The 15,257-nt window shown below is 39.0% G+C and overlaps 1 protein-coding gene across 17 annotated transcripts in view; it reads left to right on the forward strand.

Annotated features, from left to right (window-relative positions):
* The window catches only part of LOC146524618 (protocadherin alpha-C2-like), a 216,634-nt gene extending 201,596 nt beyond the window's left edge, over positions 1 to 15,038 (forward strand). For all 17 annotated transcript variants that reach the window (XM_085174037.1, XM_085173997.1, XM_085174005.1 and 14 more), the window contains exons 3-4: positions 1,956 to 2,041; positions 11,993 to 15,038. In XM_085174037.1, the coding sequence (XP_085030163.1) occupies positions 1,956 to 2,041; positions 11,993 to 12,300 (394 nt within the window). In that variant the 3' untranslated portion in view covers positions 12,301 to 15,038. The remainder of the gene's footprint in view (positions 1 to 1,955; positions 2,042 to 11,992) is intronic.
* Positions 15,039 to 15,257: the final 219 nt, after the last annotated feature.

Below are 15,257 nucleotides of genomic sequence, written 5' to 3' on the forward strand. Positions count from 1 at the left end.
CAATGAGTGGCTGAAAAATCCTGAAAATTGATAAGACAGTGGTTGCAGACAGTAGGAGAGGGTTACAAGGGAAATCAGAAAAAGAGACTAACATTAGCTGAAATATATACTGTCTGCCTGTTGCCACTGTAATGTGCTTTAATATTTAATCAGTGTACCCGATAATGCTGTGTCTTAGCAGCGCTTAAAATTCCATCCATCACCAAATCGCTTCTCATCATGCATCAATGCATAATCTAGTTCTAGTTGTATACTATTTTAACTGTTCACAGTATTAAAAAGAAAAGAAAACTACAATATAATCAGTTGCAAAACTTTACTTTACTACACTGGTTCTGGTTCAGATTTCTGACAGACATTAGATTTCTTGTTTTAAAACACAATCACTGACAGGTTTTAATCACAGAAAGTACTGCACATGGATATTTGTAAAAAGAAATAAATAATTTTCTACATATCTATTTTTAAGCTGATAATTGTGAGAAGAACTATAGTCAGTGCCAAAATTTGTATGGATCAATGAATTGAATTAAAGTAGAAGCAGGTTGAGAAGCAGAATAAAATGATGCTTTAGAACAGCAAATTAAGATGGTATGTATATTTTTGTAAAATTATTTTATATTGGTAACTGCATGCTGTGATAGCCTGCCATGGGATAATGAATCACAGGTATATAATTGTACAGTTTAGGTGAATTTTAGGTGAATTCACCTTTGAACAGAGGCTCTCTCATCCTCCCATCCTTAGATAACAGATATTTGGGACACCTTTTAAAGACATGTAGATATAACCAAACTGTGCCCTCTTTTTTTAAATAATAATTATTATTTTTTTATTACTAAAACCACGATGTCTGAGCCAGACAGTATAATCTTCCACTTTTCAAGACAAGGCAGACACAGTGAAATTGGACCATGGTTTGTAGTAGAATTTCTGTTGCTGCTGTTTAACACTACACAGAATGTGGTGTTTTTCAGTAGAGCAGAGGGTGTTGGAGTCCCACAGAGTTGGTGTGAAAATGTAAGAACAGCCATCTGTAATCCATGTAAGGTTCTTTTTGATTTGGAAGGAAAAATAAGCGCAGACAGAGTCCTAGGGGGTGTCCAAAAAAGTGATTTATTAAACACACACTTATTATACAGTATGGGAAGCCGATCTTCCACCCTCTGCCCGTTACAGAAAGCTTTATAGCCATTATGACGTCAGAACAATTCCTGGGACTCGTCTTCTCAGAACAACAACCCTTTCCCAGACTTGAAACCAGATGTTTCCCATCATCGGTATTTGGGAACATAACCAATTGTGTACACGAGTGTGCAGTTGTGTGAGATTGTAGGTCCAGGCCAACGAAAGTTGAGTGTCCTTATCTGACTTACTGCGGACCTACAGCTATGCTGGTGCTATGCATGATAGAGTATTGTATCTAGAATGTGTTTTATTCTGCGTGCTCTGGCAGATTTACTAAATGATAAATGATACATGATAATATTGATGATAACCTGATGATAAGTGATGCAGACTAATGAAGTAATGATGAAATAATGACCGTGCATGTGAATAATAACACAGTGACAGTAAAATAACATTCCTTGACGTGACATCCATAATCCAGAAAACGTTGGGAAAATGTAGAGTAACTACTTTAATCCTAATCTGAATGAAGCTGTTCTGGGATTTCTGCACCATTAACCAAACCCCACTGTTATTATAGTGTGCATTAAAAGAAACATATGGAGATAGGAAAACTGGGTTTTGAATCCATACTATAAGCTGTGAAATTCAGATGTGAAATCTTAACATACTATTAGAAAAAAACGTATCTTGATGGATATTGTTTATAATATGTGTGCAAAAATACTTTTGTGATCTTTAATATGCTGGTGTGTGTGTGTGTGTGTGTGTGTGTGTGCGTGTGTGTGTGTGTGTGTGTGTGTGTGTGTGTGTGTGTGTTTCAGTTCAGTGCATATGGAGGAGTCCTCAGTAATGCAGGGAGCCCAGGGGGTTCTGGTTCAGAACTGGCCCACTGCATCCAGTGCTGCTGGTAAGAATCTCTCAAGCTACTTCCACCTAGAATAAGCACAGTTAATTATACCTCTGGCTAAAGATTAAAAAATTAAATATACATATACTGGGAGGTCTCCATGATACACATAGTGCTAGTTTAATATAGAAAGTCTAAAACAATGCTCAATGATTCTGTGTCAAGCACAATTATTGACACAGGTTCATACAGTTATGATGGAATTTTCTGTTAATAAAGTATGCAATGCAAACATCCCAGTTCTACAGTCATGAGAGCTCTGTCCTTGGGACATCTCAGCTCTTCTTTTATACCCTGACAAAACAACTCTCTGTATCTCTTCAGTTACGACAGTTGCTTATCCGACCCAGGTTGTTGCTGGGCAAGGGGGACTCGGACTATCTTTCTCCAGGAAGCACCTGGGCTGGTCTTGAGCATAGCAGTTGAGCATAGCTAAGCAGTTACACCAGGTCATATTGTCACACATGTGTCCTTCACCTAAAAAATAAAAGGTTATACAAAATTCTAAAATGAAATTCTAAGCACCTAAATGTAAGTGTGACAATAAACTAGAATTTTTCCCATTACAACATGCAATTAAGATTGTCATACACCAACAACAGCACATCATTTAAAGCTTATCAAGGAGTGTGTACAGTGGTTATCAAATACAGGACTGTAATAAAATGATCAAGACAGAGATACCATCTACGAGATTGCCTGACCATCTCCTACCGCTTACTGCTGCCAAAGGGAAAGGAAATGACATGTGCTAGGTAGGTGGATATGGATATCTTTGCTCTCTTGTAGCAGGAAGAGAAACAAATTTAGAGAAGGAGAGAAAGTGAAAGTGACAATAGTTGATTGAATTATCAGCAAGATGTTTAGGGAAGCATAAGCTACTGATTCACAGAGGACAAACATTAACATAAACACATTAGTGAAGCGTAATTATAAGTGATTACAGTCATCCTCCTTTAAATGTGGATTAGGGATGAGCTAAATGTAATAGCATTTTTCAATATTTAAATGCATTTGTAATCTTTTAAAATTGAGATTAAAAAAATCAGATTGTATCTGTGCATTGTTGCTTGCACTGAATGCAATCATATGCAAGTCATCTATTGTTGTTGTCAGGTATTATGCAGATCCTGCAAGAGTGAAAAAGCCTCAAAAGGGCCACTATGCCATTGTGACTCATAAAGTTAGGGATTTATCCTTAATGTGCTAAACAATTATGACAATAGAGTGTTCCACTCAAAGATAGAAGTCCTTTTACTTACAGAAAACAGGAAATTATACATTTTTACAGCGGGGAAAATAAGTATTTGACACATCAGCATTTCCAGCAGTAAGGGGATTTCCAAGTGGACTATTGACACAACATTCCCACCAGATGTTGCCATCAAGCCAAACATTGAAGTCATACACACAAATCAGAACATTTAAGTATACAAGTTAAACCATAATAAATAAAGTGAAATGACACAGGGAATAAGTATTGAATACATGAAGATAACAAGGGGCAAAATGACATAGAAAGCCAGGAGATCACCTGAAATCTGTCAGTATTGATGGAGAAACCCAGTCCCCTATCAGTACTAACTGGAATCAGCTGCTGTAGTCCTAATTGATGGCCCATAAAGGCCCCTCATTACCCAGAAGGCACACAGGAAAGACTTCATGATGGGTAAAGGCAAAGAACTCTCACAAGATCTGCGTAATCTCATCGTTGAAAAGCATTGTGATGGGAATGGTTATAGGCGCATTTCCAGAATGCTGAATGTTCCTGTGAGCACTGTGGGGGCCATTATCCGGAAATGGAAAGAGCATCAGTTCACCATAAACCAGCCACGATCAGGTGCTCCACGCAAGATCCCTGTCCGAGGAGTCCACAGAATAATCAGGAGAGTACTCCAAGAGCCAAGAACCACTCGGACAGAACTTCAGGAAGACCTTGCATCAGCAGGTACTGTTGTGTCAAAGAAAACTATAAGCAATGCACTGACCCGCCATGGCATCCATGCACGCTCACCACGCAAGACTCCATTGCTGAACAAAAAGCATGTCAAGGCTCGGTTAAAATTTGCGCAACAGCATTTGGAGAAGCCTGTGGATTATTGGGAGACTATAGTATGGTCAGATGAAAGCAAAATAGAACTTTTTGGCAGTCATTCTACACACCATGTTTGGAGGAGAAATGGCACTGCTCACCACCCCAAGAACACCATACCAACAGTTAAGTTTGGGGGTGGAAGCATCATGGTTTGGGGCTGCTTTTCAGCAAGGGGTACTGGCAGACTTCATATCATTGAAGGCAGGATGAATGGAGCGATGTACCGGGACATTCTGGATAAGAATCTGCTGCCATCTACCAGGAAGCTAAAAATGAAAAGAGGGTGGACATTCCAGCAAGACAATGATCCCAAACACAAGGCCAAGGAAACAATGAAGTGGTTCCAAAGAAAGAAAATCAAGTTGCTTGAATGGCCCAGTCAATCACCTGACCTAAATCCCATAGAGAATCTATGGAGAGAACTGAAGATTAAGGTTCATAGAAGAGGCCCAAGGAACCTCCACGATTTAAAGACCGTTTGTGTGGAGGAATGGGCCAGAATCACTCCTGAGCAATGCAGACGACTGGTCTATCCATACAAGAGGCGTCTAGAAGCTGTAATCACCAACAAAGGCTTTTCTACAAAGTATTAAATAAAGTGTGTTCAATACTTATTCCCTGTGTCATTTCACTTTATTTATTATGGTTTAACTTGTATACTTAAATGTTCTGATTTGTGTGTATGACTTCAATGTTTGGCTTGATGGCAACATCTGGTGGGAATGTTGTGTCAATAGTCCACTTGGAAATCCCCTTACTGCTGGAAATGCTGATGTGTCAAATACTTATTTTCCCCGCTGTAATATCTGGCCTTCATTAGGGTGAAAAAGACCTTGTTAATTATTAAATGAAATACTGCAAAGAAGATTATAGGGAAACAATTCCTGCAAACAGTGACAGCACAAAAACAAAAATGCTAAATGACTGCTTTTATGTGAGCTCTTACAGGCCCATAACTAAAATTTAGAAGACAGAATTAGCACCCTCAACAGGGATTTCAGTTGTGAACTCTTGACTTTTGTCATGATCATGGGATCCAAAAAGATTAGAAGTTAAATAGAGAAATGTTGGAAAAAAGTGCAAGTGAAGACAGGCGAACAAATGAGACTGACATATGTACATTAAGAAGGTTGTAGCAAGGATAAAATTGCAATTAGATTTAGATAAAGAGGTGATTTGTAGTAATTAAGAATGTGGAGCTGGCATGGCCTGGTATCTTTTATAGACAGGAGGCAGTGGGCTCAGCAGGCAGACAAACTACCCACACAGAGACTACTGTTTCTTCCTATCCACACACACGTACACACAGCCTCCTCCGCTCTGCCATCGATTTCTTGCCTTGGCTGAGGACTTACAGCCTGCTGGCACTTAAAAACCTGCGAGATACAAAAAAGAGAGGAATAATTCAGGGATAAAAATGCCAGATAATATTAAAAACATTTTGTTTTAGTTTAGGAAAATAATAAAAAATGATTCGTGTTTTTACTTTCCTGTTGATTCTGTTTCTAATATCTTAGAAATGAAACAATGTGAGATAGGGATTTAATGTGGTAATCTGTCATAGGCTGTACTGTTTATAATAAAAATCATGTTTGTTAGGCCAGCTTTAGAGTTGATTGTTAAGAGAATATTTTGGGTGGTGAAAGTAAAGGATGCTGTTCTACCACAAAGTCTGTTTCATTGCTCCAGTGTGAGAGGGACAGCCAACAGCGCCCCTGTTTTTTTTTTATTTTTTTATTTAGTATATATGGATTTGCAAAACGGTATCAATTTGTGTGTCTGTTTTGTTGTCTTGTGTTTTCATGTGTATGTGAATGTGTCTGTGAGTCCTTGGCTGTGCTTCTAAGTGTGTTTTGGCTGCCTGCTTTGTGTGCTGCTCCTGCTGTGACAGATGGAGAACAGCCCACGCCCAGATTAACAGGCCCATATTAATGAAATCAGGGTTCTGCTTGGTGCGTAACTCTCCCTCTTCCTCTCCTTTGTCCATTCCCTCTCGGTCTTTGTCTCCTGCCCCCGTCTATTTCACAGCTTAGTCACTAAACCAAGCACTCATTGGGACTGCACAGAGAGCTGCACAGCACTGCAGCAAGGGTGATGGGAAGGAGATGGGTAGGTTGTAATGCAAAGGGTTTGAAATAAAAATCCTATCAGACAATAACAGACAAGGTGAAGATGAAGGTAGGATCAGAATGATGGAGAAGAAGTGAGAAAGAAATATGAGTCAGAGACAGAGTGATTCCAGTATTATTCTCCATCACCATAAGCACTGTCACCATGACTCCTTCTTATGTCCTACTGCTTCACTGGAGGATGTAGTTTCCATAGCAACCATTCATGGCTGCTAATATTGGCAGGGAAGGCAGGAAGGTGGGGAGAGCTGTTATGTTTGGGGGGGGGGGTGCAAACATATGGTATGGGAGAAAAGATAATGGAGAAGAGAAAGCATGCTGGGGGCAAAGGGAAAAAGCACCCTGTAGCATCAGGTGAAGGGCAGTGGGAGGAGGTGAAATCTCCATGAGCAAAAGGGAACGGCAGAGTTAAAGGAGGAAGGGATATGTTTAGATAGTGAGAGTTGGAGTGAGGAGGGTGACCTACATTCATTGGGGAGGTGGTGTACTGCAGAGGTGGATGCAGGTTTTGTGTTTTCTGTATTACGCTAGATCTTGCATGCAAACTGAAATGTCCCGTATACACAGAGGAACAGAAAAATGTTTTAGACTTAATAGTGACTAACTACAGTGGCAACAATTAACTGCAGAGTAAAGTAAAAAGGACAAATCCGAGGGAGACAGTTTAGAGAGACAAGATGCTGCATTATACTCATTTAGTGCCTCTTCCCTTAATCCTATAATTGCTCTCCAGAAAATAGGAGCATAAAATCGTCATTTACATTCACTTTGTTAGTCAGTCTCATTTGAAAGGAAGTGTGAATTTGCATAGGTGGTAGGTAAAGAAGACTTTCCGACAGACTAATGGTCAAATTCAAGGCCACATGCCATAATTTCTTGATGCAGTTTTTTGGTTAAGGGAGTGGTCTTAAAACTTATATAATAATCAGAGAAAAATATGTAGTGAAACTAAGTTGACTTAATATGAGTTTAGTATGAAAAATAGGAAATTTGCTGATAGTATTATACTGACCATAAAATTAGGCTAGACTCCTTTGTTCTGCAGATTTTTGGATTAAAAAAACATATGGCCTTGGGAGTTGGGGACTGAAAGGTGGCATGCCATAACACTGTAAGAAGAACTATTTTAAGGTGTATCTAATGGTTTTTTTTGTGTGTGTGTGTGTGTGTGTGTGTGTGTGTGTGTGTGTGTGTGTGTGTGTGTGTGTGTGTGTCAGATTAAAGGTAAGGTAGAACAGTCTAGAAGCTATGTGGGACTGTTTCTGAATTTCTACTCACCATCTGCCTTCTATTCCTAGCTCAGATATTTGCTTTCCTTTATTGTCAGTCTGTTCTTTTATTCCATCCCATATTTAAATATCTTGCCAGTTCTCTTACTTTTCTCCCTCTGTCTGGAGAATAAATCGATCTCCACTTTCTAAATCTTGTTGTTATAGCACCTGCATGGCTACATAAACCCTATACAGACAAATAGGAATATCTCAAACTTCCACTCATACACTGAAAATTATTGTCATTTTACATTAAATTTTAATCCTGTCTCTGGGGACTTGTGTCCACCATCTGCCACATGATCTAGGTGGGAGCAAATAGCAAGGTGATCAGTCTGGCATGAAACTCAAACAGACACATCCACACACATACGTACTGTATATTAATGCATAATTGTCATTGAATACCTGCAAACACCTGCAGCTGCATAGTATTTTTACCCTTAGCTCTATCCTTATTTCATTTGCCGTCAGCACAGTTTAGAATGTGTGGTGATTTATTCAGCTACCCAAATGTATTCTTCTATCAACACAAAGGCAGTAAAAAAACTGGATGCATGAATTAGAATTAGGCTTTTAGGTATACGGTATTATCACATTTTGTTTTTATTAAAATGTACACACACTCAATGCTCAGCACAGAACAGTAACAGAGACTGGTGCTATTTTAGAAAAGGGTGTGGTCCCACTGCAGTATGGCAAAAGCAAAACAAAATACACCTTGAGGATCTTTTAATCCATTTTTTTCTCTGCTCCCACCCTCCGTTTTGGTGGTGAGTGCTTCATATCTGCATCCATCCTTGCACATTCTGGCTCCCTTTTCTTCCTCCTCCTCTTGCTTCTCAGCTCGTTATGCAACGCTGCACTGCGCTCCACTGCGCTTCTGCCCGAGTGGCCGATGGTTAGGCAGGACAAGCAGATGAATAAAGTAGATGTGGCAAAATGGAGCTGGGGTGATTTGAGTGGCTGTGAAAACCTTTGGCTGCACAGGGGGAGCAATGGGACATTTGCATGCAGAGAAGCTCGACTGGGGACTCCAGAGATCAGCTCAGGAGAGCACCGACAGTAACCCAGACCGCTAATCCAAAATTATTAATTGGAGTGGCTTGTATCTTTCTAGCAGTGCAAAGGCATGAGGTTTGCAGACAGGGGCAATAGTCATCACTATGAAATACATGAACATCTTCATCTCTAATGTGCCTGGTAGTTATCACTGATGGACAAATTGTTTAATACCCAGTCACATTTATGTTACTATAAACACTGTTAGACTTGATTAAGACTCTTGTCATTAACTGGAGGGATGGCAGTTGGATGACTGAATTTCCATGCTACATTAGTTGAAAGGTCAGGGGAAATGAGAGATAGACAGAGGAAAGAGGGTGTGGAGTTTTAGTGTGCGAAAAACATGAACATTAAATAATGTTGAGATCAGTGTTGAGTGAGGCGAGTGTGTCACCACTGTGAAGTAAAAGATACAAAGAAGATGGAATGAATAAAAACAATTGAAGAGACATACAAGCACTTTTATATTTAGCACATCAAAGTGCTAAATATAAAAGTGACAGATGTGCAGTTACATCTCAGGTCTAATACACATCACTGTCTACTGTAGTTAGTAACATCAAAATGACCTATGATTCTGTTATGATATTACCTTTTTAGTTGCACCAGAGCCGATCATGACCAGACTATAGTCTCACTTGACCCCACATCCCTATAATCCCACATAACACAGTGTCTTTTTTTTTATTAGCGTCACTCTGCTTAGCCTTACTGTTTCCCATCTGCGTGCTCCCAGTGTGACTCATCACTCTCCAGGGTGTTATTCCGTTTATGATTGTAACTTTGCATGGAGGCACTGCTGTCTCATCAAGTTCACACATTGAATTAGACAGGTAATTTCTTAGAGGCAAAAGACTGGACACTTTAGAGCAAAGCTTTGCCAGTATTTCAGTGTTATGCATTTTCATTTAGTGCTTCAGTTTTTCTTTTCTTTGTTTCTCCTCTGCTTTTGCGATTATAAAATCAGTCTTATATTTCTGCTGGGGGGAAAGGGACAAGGGCTTATCCATGGGAGAAAGGCTGTCATCTTAATGAATGTGACTTTTTCTGTCTCTCGGTCTACATTTAGAGAAAGCCTGTCTGCCCTGATCTTCTCAGTCTCTTTGTCAAGTTCAGTCTTCTCTCTATAGCTCTTACAGCTGTGTTGTCACAGTCAATGAAAGCACGATATTTGTGGGCTATAGCAATGGGGAATGATGCAAATACACGGCCCACTTATTTTTTTCATTTTTATTTCAATGATTATTTTTTAGTGTATTACTATTCATTGTTTCTTAAAGCCCAACCAACTGTCTAAAACACATATATTCAAATTCCAGAGTAATAAAGTGCAAATGAATATACAAGTGTTTACACTGCAGAAGGTAAAACTTTAAATTGCTTATTTGTTTTGCTTGAAAATTATTGAAATGTTGAACCGATTGTTAGTAGGTTCCTGGTAGTTTCTCTATTCCACCTAATCATGTCAGTTATTATTCAAATTTAAAATAAAAATTCCTGTTTTCTGATTCAGCTTGGACAGTTTCCCTACAAGACAAGCTTTAGAGGGGTACCCGCCTCAATCAGTGGGACACATCTCATCCCAACTATTAGCACATGTCGCTCATAGTTGGTAATGGTAAATGGTATAAGTTTAAAGGAGGGAACAAGTCTAAGGAACAACGAAGACATTTTTACAAAACAAATTAAATAGAACATAAGAATTGGATTTCGTTTATTATTCTTGATACTTGATGGAACCCGAGAGTTTGAGTGTATCACTCTTTCACTATAGCCACTATAATTCCTATCAATGTAATGTTTATGTGGGTTATCCGAATTTATTGAAACAGTTCCCCCAGTTCTGCCTTTGCTCACATCTACTGTTACATTCATGAAGTGAAAATTATGTTTTTATGTCTGAGGTTCTTTTTTAACTACACAAGATAATCATAATAATCATAATTAAAAAGTTATATTTAGTGTATTTAAAAGTTTTCTGTCAGACTGGCTTAGTATTACATTTTCAACAGCAGATTAGTGTTATGGTCCTGCAGGACTCTCAGGTCTTTGGTAAAAAAGACACATTTTTACCAAAGAACAGCAATTTTCTTTCGCTGCCTCAGTCGAACCTCCCATGTGTTTGAATGTCAGGAAATTACCAAACAGTGAGTGCTGTTGAGTGCTTTCTGTAATAGTTCTAGAACTGCCACAAAAACAAAGCCTTTCATTTTCGTATTTAGGCTGACATTTGACTTGAAATAAAAAAAATTAAGACATAGTGTGTAATATGAAAGCTCAGTAGGTAATAAAAGAATAAGATAATTTTGGAAGCTGGTATTCTTTACTCTGGGTACTCCATGAGGTCACACTTCTTTTCCCAGACTCTGTTACTTTTGGTTGATTGGAGCCGTGTTCAGTTTATCTCCTCTTTGCAAAGAACACAGAAAAGGAGTCAGAGTAATATAAGGAATATGAAAAGCAAGTGTGGCAAGTAGGTAATTTCTGCGAGGAAAGAACCAAAGTGACTGTGCCTTATGTTGTCATGTTCTGTGCAATAACAAAGTATCAACCAACTAAGTAAGGATGTGATCATGCATTGAAGCATTGTCAGGCTGGCTGTCCAGGCCTTTCAAAATACAGCTGTTTGTGACTGAATAATGGTGTGTTATGTCTGCATCCATTCATAAACATGCTACCATTTCTAGCAGTGCAGTGTATAACCCAAGAGCTGGATGCAGCAGCTAATACATTATCTAATAAAATTGAAATGTTTCTCCAAAGTAAATTCCTCTCACAGCTTCAGTTCAAGACCTTTCTCAGCTTTTAACATAGTAATTAAAGTCATATTAGCTTGGCTAGGTAGGGAGATTTTGATTTACTGCCCACTTTATTTTTTCTTTCTTTAAACCTCCCACAAAGTTCAACCACTTCCCACCTTTTATATCATGTCATGTCTGTTGTTACCAATAATTATGTACTGATATTTTTTTTTTCATTGACTGCTGTGGAGATCATTGACATTTAACTGCATTTGAACTTTTAACCTAGTAAATCTGATTAATGTATATGAATGCGAAGGACAGATTTTCCCTGTGCTTTTCATTTACTTTGCAGTAGCAGATTACACAGTGATTGCCTCTTATAGGCATGCTTTATAAGCAAAAATGATTACTTTTATCTGATATCATTAAGAAATGAAGAATCAAAAATACAAATCTGATGACATGAAAACATTTGAAGGACAGAGAATAATGGAAAGGATGACCATAAAATACCACCATAGTTTACCATTATTATTTTTTTGGTAGTAAACCTACAGTGCCTTAGTTGCACACAGCCACCGCTGAGTAATTTCAAGAAAAAAAGAAATGTGATATAAACTATTATTCCATATTTTCTTTTCTTTCAGATGGTGAAGGAGGAGAGGTTTCGCCCCCGATGGGTGCTGGCGTAGACAGCAACAGCTGGCACTTTCGCTATGGCCCCGGTGGTCCCGGTGCACCTCCACAACACCTAAAACCGGGAGAAGTTCCCCCAGAAGCCTTCATTATCCCTGGCTCCCCTGCCATAATATCTATCAGACAGAACCAAGGAGGAGAGGACGACAAGAGTGATTTCATTACCTTTGGAAAGAAAGAGGAGGCCAAGAAGAAAAAGAAGAAGAAGAAGGAAAAGAAAGACAAGAAGGATAAAGGAAAAGATGATGGAGATGAGTAGACGAGAAGAGAATTAAAACTACAAAGTGGAAAAGGGTGTTGTTAAAACAGAGGTATCAACTAAAGTCCACTGGGAAAAATACATTGTCAAAACTATTTCCTAATTTCACATTTTGATCATAATATTAATTAAAAAATCTCTCTCCTTTGTGAACCTGGCCTTTTCAAGATTTATTTTACCTTCAGTTCCTGATTGTGGTAAATTACAGATCTTGCCTTGATTGGACAAATAATGCAATACCTAATAAAATGATAGCGTTTTCCCCACACCCCTATGTGCCTACACACCCCAAGTCAACTCACGACATCCTTTCAACTCTTTTGACCCACTGGGCTTATTGGTACCTCTGTCTTACCCCATCCAAACTAAAGTGTATAAATCACTCCCTCTCTCTCTCTCTCTCAGAGGAGATGAGATGCTTTTACGAGAACAACTAAAAGCTGTGCCAGCAAAGGAAAAGAAGAAACATAAAAAAAAAGACTGAGACAGATTTCTGCAGACTGGAGCTGGACACACTCTACTTGTAAATATCATGGGCGAGAGTCACCTAAATTAAGGCTAACAACAAACTGCTGCAGATTCCTCTGGTAATTACCAACAGTGTTTCCTGAGATCTCAATGAAACCACATGCACATACGCATGCTCACATATTCAAACATGCAAACACAAACTTATCATGAAAAAGTGGACACAGAAAGCACTTGACACTAAGAGAGAGGGAGCAAAAAACAGCTGGCATAAAAGAAAAGTGCTTGAAACCAGACACTGCAAGCTTTTTGCCCTGCACAGTTGCCTATGAGGTGCACATCAACTCTCTCAGGATTGATGCAGCATGATTTGCAATCACTCTGTATTTGCTCACTGCATTGAAAAAACACATCTTCCGCCAGAACCCCAACTGAGGAATGCAGAGAACACTGGAAAGATGGAGAGAAGACACCTCACATTCTCCTGAGTATCACCAAGGGGAGAGTCCAGCAGGGCTGGCACATGACTCCATGCTGAGTCAGTGGACTCTAATGAAAACTTTGAGTTCATCAGGAGAGTCTTTGATAACACCATCTTTCCTCCCCCCGCTGCAGCAAAAGCCTAATGCTTTCTGCTTTGAATGTTTGGTAGCAACCAGTCCTTACCCAATACCTTGAGTTTACAAATGCTCACCTGCTTGTACTTGCCCCATGCTGCCAGGAGCCATCTTCTCCTGCCCAAACCGCCTTTTTTTGTGACAATGAAGTTTGTAAACATGTTATGTTTTCATTCATTTTCTGAAGAGATTCATTATAACATACTCTTTTTTTCTTCATAGCTTTAAATGATTTTTGCTTGACATACCCATCACCATTTACCCTCAAACACTGACCCTAATCCCCACTCTAACCCCTGCCCAGGATCAGTCCCGGGAGTGGCCCGTTCTGAACATTGTGGTGTGCTGCTGAGAGCAGCATGGAGTAATGTGGATGAGGCCTGGGGAAACCCAGTTGGGGAGAGGGGCTATGCCCTGAACTCTTGTCAGATGTTTCTTAAGTGCAAAACGGTTCAGCGCTTTTAACTTGTGAATAATACACTATGTGGTTCATTTCCTGTTTGTAGCCACTAATGAGAGAGGACCAGGTGGGATGAGGCTGATTACAGGGACCCTGGAGGACTGGGATAGAGTGAGGAGACAGGTGCCGTGGGCTGGCCCTCCCTCTCCATGTACAAGAGAAGTTCTCCAGCTGATTGTTCACATATTAGCTTGTATGTACGCTGTAAATGTAGCGTAGACTAGATTGTCTCTACATTAGCAATTGAAACTTGATAAGAATATGGGCAACTAAGGTCTCCGATCCCAGAGCTATATCCCACCAATCCTCTCTCAAGAGGTTTTGAAGTAGGGGCACACACACTAGCCTCAAGGCCTGCTTCTGTTGGTTCCCCTCCCCCTGCCTGTAACTTGTTGCCACATCCCCAGAGTTTTGCGGCTCAGTATGACGTCACTCCATTAAGTGGCTGCTGCATGTAGTGCTCTAAGGAAACACATACTATATAGAGAAATATATATATAAATAGATAGATGGCTATGATTTTATTCTTTTGTATTATCATTTTTCTTCATTACTCGCACAGGAGATATTTGTATGTACTTCTGTCTCTGCCAAACATCGATGTACTAAAATCTTCACGCTCCACAGATGTTGTATGGCATCCACTAAACCTCTTTAGATATTTGTAAATGCTATAGTGTGATACCTTTCAACGCAAGTTCATTATTTTTCTTTCACCAATGATAATTTTGTTTTGGAGAACAAACAAAGCAAGAAAAAAATGAAAAAAAAAATCACTCTGTGTCTGGCTTTGACATGATGACCTAACTAACACTGTATTATTGTAACTGAAATATGTATGATCCTATGATGAGCTATCACTTCCCTTTCACTCTTAAAAAATAAAAAAGAGAAAAAAATCCAGTGTAAAAAATAAAAGGATATATGTAGTGTATGCTTGTGTTTAGTGAGTGTTCATGCTGTCATTCTTTTCCAATGTATGGTGGTGAATTATGGTGGCTATGTGCTGTTCTGATTGGATCAGCCAAGATCTGTTGTAAAACCCTTTTTTGTACACCCTCTCATCAACTGTGACAGTGACGTAGTGAATTTCATTTACTTCATTTATTTTTTTGACTTTTTATTTTCCATAAATGGATACAGTGGTAATGTGTTTGGTTTATAAATCACTAATAAAATTTGCTTTATTAAAATACATGTGAATATATTGTCTTGTGTGTGTGAGAGAGATAGCTCTGTGCTTTTCCCCTGTCATTTGAAGGCCAATTAAATAGTGACTAAATCTATTTCAGGTTTTAAGGGGAAAAAAAATCTATTTTTTAGCATCCAGTTCATGTGCACGTTTAAAATACTACACCTATTTAAAAGTTGCCTTTACAATTACAATTTTTTGCCAGGCAATATAGAAAACA

Source organism: Neolamprologus multifasciatus, chromosome 2 (genome assembly GCF_963576455.1).
Source record: "Neolamprologus multifasciatus chromosome 2, fNeoMul1.2, whole genome shotgun sequence".
Lineage (NCBI taxonomy): Eukaryota > Metazoa > Chordata > Actinopteri > Cichliformes > Cichlidae > Neolamprologus > Neolamprologus multifasciatus.